General features: G+C 22.9%; 2 protein-coding genes across 3 annotated transcripts in view; both read left to right on the forward strand.

Annotated features, from left to right (window-relative positions):
* Positions 1-1218, forward strand: part of LOC102671464 (UPF0193 protein EVG1) — a 2650-nt gene extending 1432 nt beyond the window's left edge. Inside the window, exons 3-6 of the mRNA XM_031514743.1 lie at positions 166-299; positions 394-490; positions 682-819; positions 901-1218. Of these exons, the coding sequence (XP_031370603.1) occupies positions 166-299; positions 394-490; positions 682-819; positions 901-1121 (590 nt within the window). The 3' untranslated portion in view covers positions 1122-1218. The remainder of the gene's footprint in view (positions 1-165; positions 300-393; positions 491-681; positions 820-900) is intronic.
* A 315-nt stretch (positions 1219-1533) lies between these two features.
* The window catches only part of LOC102672320 (sorting nexin-8-like), an 18950-nt gene continuing 14158 nt past the window's right edge, over positions 1534-6325 (forward strand). For both annotated transcript variants that reach the window (XM_006624867.2, XM_006624866.2), the window contains exons 1-2: positions 1534-1814; positions 2452-2579. In XM_006624867.2, the coding sequence (XP_006624930.1) occupies positions 1790-1814; positions 2452-2579 (153 nt within the window). In that variant the 5' untranslated portion in view covers positions 1534-1789. The remainder of the gene's footprint in view (positions 1815-2451; positions 2580-6325) is intronic.

Consider the following 6325-nt stretch of genomic DNA (forward strand, 5'->3'; position numbering starts at 1 on the left):
ATGATTTTTTTTTTCTTCTCTTCATAATTAAAAATACGAATTATGAATAAAAATTTAAAAAGAAATTGTAATAAAGAAAAATTCTTTAAATCTTGATTTTTTGTTTGTAAAGTAATATGTATTATTTTATGTTAATTTTTTTTTTGAGTCAATATTTTTGTGCAGTTTTGATGCAAGAATCCAAACTAAGTATGATGAAAAGAAAATCTATTCAAGAAGCGATCAATAAAGGTGAATCTTTACCACCTGTTATGGAAAAATCAAAAATGGAAACAAATAAACATAATCTACAATATCAGGCAAGATTAATAGATTATGATATTATATTAACTAAAATATTAATGCATATATATATAACTAAAATATAAATAACGTATTAATAAAATTGCATAGGTTTTGATGCCGACTGTATGGAAGAAACGATCAAAAGATATGATTGTTAAAAGTGGCGCATATGAGAGAGAACAATATAGAAGATTATCTCCTTTGCGTAAGATTATATTGTTTTATTTATATATTTTTTTATATTAGAAATATGAATGAATAATTTATAAAATAATATTATTTATATAATCAAATAATTTCATATTTTATAAAATTTATGATCTGAAATCAAATTTAGAAAATATACTATAGATAAAACTATGTTTTTCTTTTTTTTTTTTTTTCATTAAAATATAGGTAATAAAGAGAAGCAAAAGCGTCATTTAGCAAGTATGATGGCTTATGGAAAAGATATAGAAACTCCTCGTGAATCAAAAATTCTTCATAAAACAAAACGAGACTCACTTATTTCTGATAATGATCCCATTGATGATTGTAAGTTAATGTAATAAATACTTATTATATTATATTATATCTGTATTTAAATTTTTTTTTCTTTTTTTATCCATTTTTTAGTGGTACGTGGAATTCAAGAAAGAATGGAATTTTTAAATGACATGGAATGTCTTGGAATGGGCAAAAAGTATCGTCCTATAATACAACAAGAAGTAGCGCATAAATTACGATTGATTGAATCAATAGATAAGCAAAAATGCAAGGAAATCCGAAAAGAAATGAAAGAATTTGAAAAACCATTGCCAAAACCATTTCCTTTGGGACAGCTTGATGAGAATTAATAATTTTTATAATTATAATTTTCAATTTTTTATATACAATTCTCTAATTTATATTTTTTACAAAGTTTATAATATTTTACAGTATTATATAATATTTTAGATAAGACAAGTAATAGATATAATAAAATAATCGGATAAAAAATTGGAATAATAGTAAAATATGTATATATAATAGTATATAAATATATAAATCATTTACATACATTAAATTATCAATGAATCATTAATAGATTTACATTCATATAGACATTAATAATTATATAATTTTAAAATTACATAGAAAATGACATAAATTTTTTTTCTTGAAATTAAAATCTATATCCACAATAATAGAATTAGAATTTCCCGCGCTTGAAACGTATAGAGCCGCTAGTATAAGTAGGACGTGTAAGAGGGCGCATGCGCGGCGGGAGAAATAAGAACGGCCCGGTCGGAGAAATCGCGCTGATCGTCAGTTTTGCGCCACACGGCAATGGCGTATGTTGTTGGTGTATTTGTGTTGTGGTTGGTATTTCGCCGACAAGTCATATTGTCATTTCATCAAAATACACAACGCGAGTTTACCTAGAACATTGTTTCAAAGACTATTGTGTATACGTGACTGTATTTTCGAAAAGCAACGGTGCAATCATCTCGCAGGATCCCGGATGATCTACAAGTGATCCAATATGGCGTCGACCGATCTGTCGTTCGGTAAATGATGAACCCGTGTACCGTACGCACCTTTGACAAGGTCTTTCCGAGGTCGTCCGGTTTTTAAGAGCAACGTGTATCCCTTTTAATGTTGACGAGCGTCGGTAGCTCTTTCTCTTTCTTTTTTTTTCATTGTAGCATTATATTTATATTGTGTTTTATTTATATAAGTTATTAGTACTTTTTGTAAATTTAACATTCCATTATTTATATTTCGTTCTATTTATTTCATTTCGTTATAAATAAATTTTTAAATATTTTATATTTAAAATTTTAAAATATCATTGAAATATTCGTTAAAAAAATATTATTATCTTATTATTTCATAAATAATCATATTTGTTAAGAATAGCTATTCAAATTTAATAGAATTTAGTGAAATTGTAATTTCATAACATCGATTATTGATATATTGTTATTCATTATTTAAAATTAACATTAAGTTAAGTTAATTAATTTACGTAATAATAATTCTTATCATAAATATTTGATATTTTTCTATTTTTATTTGAATAAAACTCGAATAAAAGTTAATTTTGTTTTCTTCGAGCTTTAATATTTATATTTTTGTGAAAAGTGAAATTTTACTCGCGAAGTGATATTTTTTTATTTTGCTTCTTGTCATTATACGAACCAGGCTGCATACCGGCATTCTACAGAGAAGTCTACGAGAAGATTTGCTCTTCTACGAGTGGAAATGTGGAACGAGAGGTGTTTAAATCCCTTCTTGTCAAATCCCAGCTGAGCAGTTCCGTTCTCAGCCAGGTATGTCTTCTTTTCGTCTTGTTCTTATCTCTTTCCTCATGTCGTTCAATAACTAGTACGTATATACTTATAGTTACAAAGATAGAAGAGAGAGTACAGTGCCTTTAACTTTATAATTTCTTCGCACGACGCGCTTAGGTTAATGCTACCGCTGTAGCAGTGCATTAACTCTTCTTCCGTATCAGATGACGATTAATCATTGATGCATATTAAATGAGAATCGGTTTTAATGAATTGAATTAAAATTAATAAATTCATTTTGTTAATTTTATAATTAAATTTATAATGAAATTTTATGTATAATCATAATTAAATTTAATTTAATCAATCAATATTTAAAAGAATAATCAATTTAAAATTTTTAATTATGTGATACTTTATTCCTTCGTTCCATTATTAAATTTAAAATTCATAGAATATTTTAGCTTAAATATTAATAAATGTTGCTTATTTTAGTTTAAAATGTTGCTATTGTGCATACAATATGAAATTATGTACATATTTTTAATGAATAATTCTAAAGCTAAATAAAATTTAATGAAATATAATAAATGAGAAATATTGTTGATTTTCATACAATTTATATTGTGTTCTTAATGAATATGTTTGAAAAAAATAACGATTAATCAATATTAAATTTTTGTATACTTGTATACTATTAGAATTTTCTAAAGAACGATGACTCATTAGAAATCTTAAGAAATCCTTCCTATTAATAAGCGACTACTTTTAAATTGAAAAAACAGTTATTGTCAGATCAATCTTGTTGAGATTAGTATACTTTATTAATATTAAATGACAATCTTTTTTTCGTAGAATAATAGTTCCATTTTTTTAATTCTAGATTTTCATTCAATTTCCACACAATTTTAATATGTTTATTTAAAATTTTTATATTTTTATTTATATACTATATTTTATCATATATTTTATAATATATATAATTATAGATATACATTTTATATAAAATGGATTATCTAATTAATAATTCTTGGTATTTATAAGTATATTGATAATTTATAGATAGAAAAAATAGTTTATTACAACATATTTATTATAACATAATAAACTATTTAGAAGAAGAAACTAATAAAAAAATTTCTTATTAAAATTTATATCCTAAAAATATTAAGAATTATAATCTATTTTCCTCAACATTAAAATATATCAAATACGATATTAAATATTATTCCGTATCATGTTGAAACTTTCGTACGTAAGGTGTAGTTTTTTTCAAATAATATATTTAAATAATAATATTTAAATATAATATTTTAAAAAATTTACAAAAAAAATTACTACGAAATGTTCAGTTCCTTTGTGATTTTTTATGATTTTGAAAAATCTAATTTCTTTTCAAACACTTAATTCATCTAAGATTCTCTTTCATAATTAAATCTACTTTTATATACAATTTATTCTATAACAATAAAATGGATTATTGGTAGACAAACACACATCTTGACACAAATTATATAGTACATACATACATTAACGAGGTTAGATAACGAAACGAAATCATACAACGGTACACAAACTACGTGCCCGAAACAGATAATAGGTTGAATACATTTCTCGTATAGCGGTTTTCCCCGTGGAAAACCGTTTCAGAATTTTTTCTTCTTCTTTTCTTTATTGTGAAGCAATGATTAAATATATATGCTGAAAAATATATCGTTTTTCTTTTATCACAAAAAAAAAAATAAATAAATAGAAAAAAAAGAAAAGCAAATAAGATTTAGATCATGCAATCATTTCTAGTCGCATGCTATTTGGTACATACGGTACGTCTGAGTCACTGAGGTCACATGAAATACGCATTATTATGATATGATTCAACGTTTTACAATGCGTAATTCTATTCAATTATTTATTGGATAAAGAATGAATTTTAAAAATTAATTATTTTTATCGATTAATTTTAATAGAAATTAAATTTAGAGATAATTTAGAGATGATAGAAAAAGAGAAAAGAAATTGCATATTTTTGATATTGCATTAGATTAGTGATTTATTAAGAATTCAATTTTAAGAATATATATATATATTGCATATTAAAGTATTTTGAATTATTTCATACATTATTTCATTGAAATAATGCTTTTTAGAATCTTTTATGGTTATGAAATGATGAAAATATTTCATATTTATTAATAAAATAATTAATATATTTTTTAAAATTGGTTTTTACTACTTATTTAAAATTTTATTACTTTTAAAGTAAGATTTTTATACAATATTTAGTTTTTATTTAATTTAACAAATAAATGACTTCAAAAGATATATCTTTCCCCGACACTTAAAAATATTTTTTAATATTAAATGTATATTTTATCCAATGTTGCAAACATATTTTAGATAAATAAAACTGTAAAGTATGGAACAAGATAAAATACAATAGCTTCGTCCTTGAATAAATCAATTATGTATATTTTACATGTTGTTTATTTTAAAAGGATTATGCAATTTCAAGGCTACTTTTTATATCATTCTCGCAATAGCTTTATCCTTCATTAAAAGTTCCTTTATCTAAAATGTTTATTTTGATATTATTTTTTAAATATAAATTTTATATAAAATTATATCTATATAAATTGAAACTATGTTGTTTTAAAAATTCCATACTTTAATTTAGTCACTAATCAGTAAATCGTCGCTGTCATTTTTAATTATTGACCTTTAGCACTTCTTAATAATATAATTATTATAAGTCATATCATATCACTATAATTCAAAATTAATAATAAGATTGTATTAATTTTCATAATTTCTTTTATTTATGGGAATATCATATTCATTTGGGGACCGCAAGAGGCAAATTGTTTAAATATTAATAAAGAGGTTTACAACTCAAAGATAATTGAAAAACACCGGTCTGAATTATATTTTTATTTTAAAAACTTTTCAATCATTCATATGGATAACCGATTATCATTCGTAATTATTTTAAGGTCAATGAATAAAATTTCTTTTCGTAAAGATTACATTATCCTGTGTCTGCTGTGTTACAGTATCATTATTTTATCATTAGCACGCCCGTTGACGATAGTCTCTACGGACGCCCCTTTGTAATAATAGAAGATTACATAGCAGGGTCAACTATAAACACTTTAAAGTAATATAACTTATAAATGTTGAATGCCATTTTCATATATTTCAAAATGAAGACTACACAAAATATTTTTTATTTTTTATAAAAATTTTTTTAAAATTCAAAAAATTTATAAAAAATTAATAAACAATCAGTTAATTGGATATTATACATATAGAAATATATGTATATTTCTGTTATTCTCTTGAATATTTAAAAGATATTTATTATAAAGGTTTACATTGATGGTTATTATTGATATTTTAAGAAAATTTAAATTTCAATCTTCATATATATATTTATTATTAGAATAAAGAAATTTATAGATATATATGTCCAATAGAATTTTTATTTCAATATTTCTTCAATATTGTCCAATTAAGAATCAGTTACTAGTAATAGGGGACGAATACTCTTAATATCATCTGACCCTTGATAAAACTAACTATAATATCAATAAAATATTGAAATGAAAGTTGAGATTCAAATTCGAAAAAAATATTAATAACAATTTCATAAACTTTAGGTTGTTAAATTTTTGAATTTATGAAGGAAAAATTTTCCATTTTTTTCTTTTTGTTAAGCACAAAGTTAACTTGATAAATTGTATATTATTATGCATAATTTAACAGTCATTTTTTTTTTTTTTTTTTTT

This window comes from Apis dorsata, unplaced genomic scaffold, assembly GCF_000469605.1.
Source record: "Apis dorsata unplaced genomic scaffold, Apis dorsata 1.3 scaffold_1165, whole genome shotgun sequence".
In the NCBI taxonomy this organism is placed as follows: domain Eukaryota; kingdom Metazoa; phylum Arthropoda; class Insecta; order Hymenoptera; family Apidae; genus Apis; species Apis dorsata.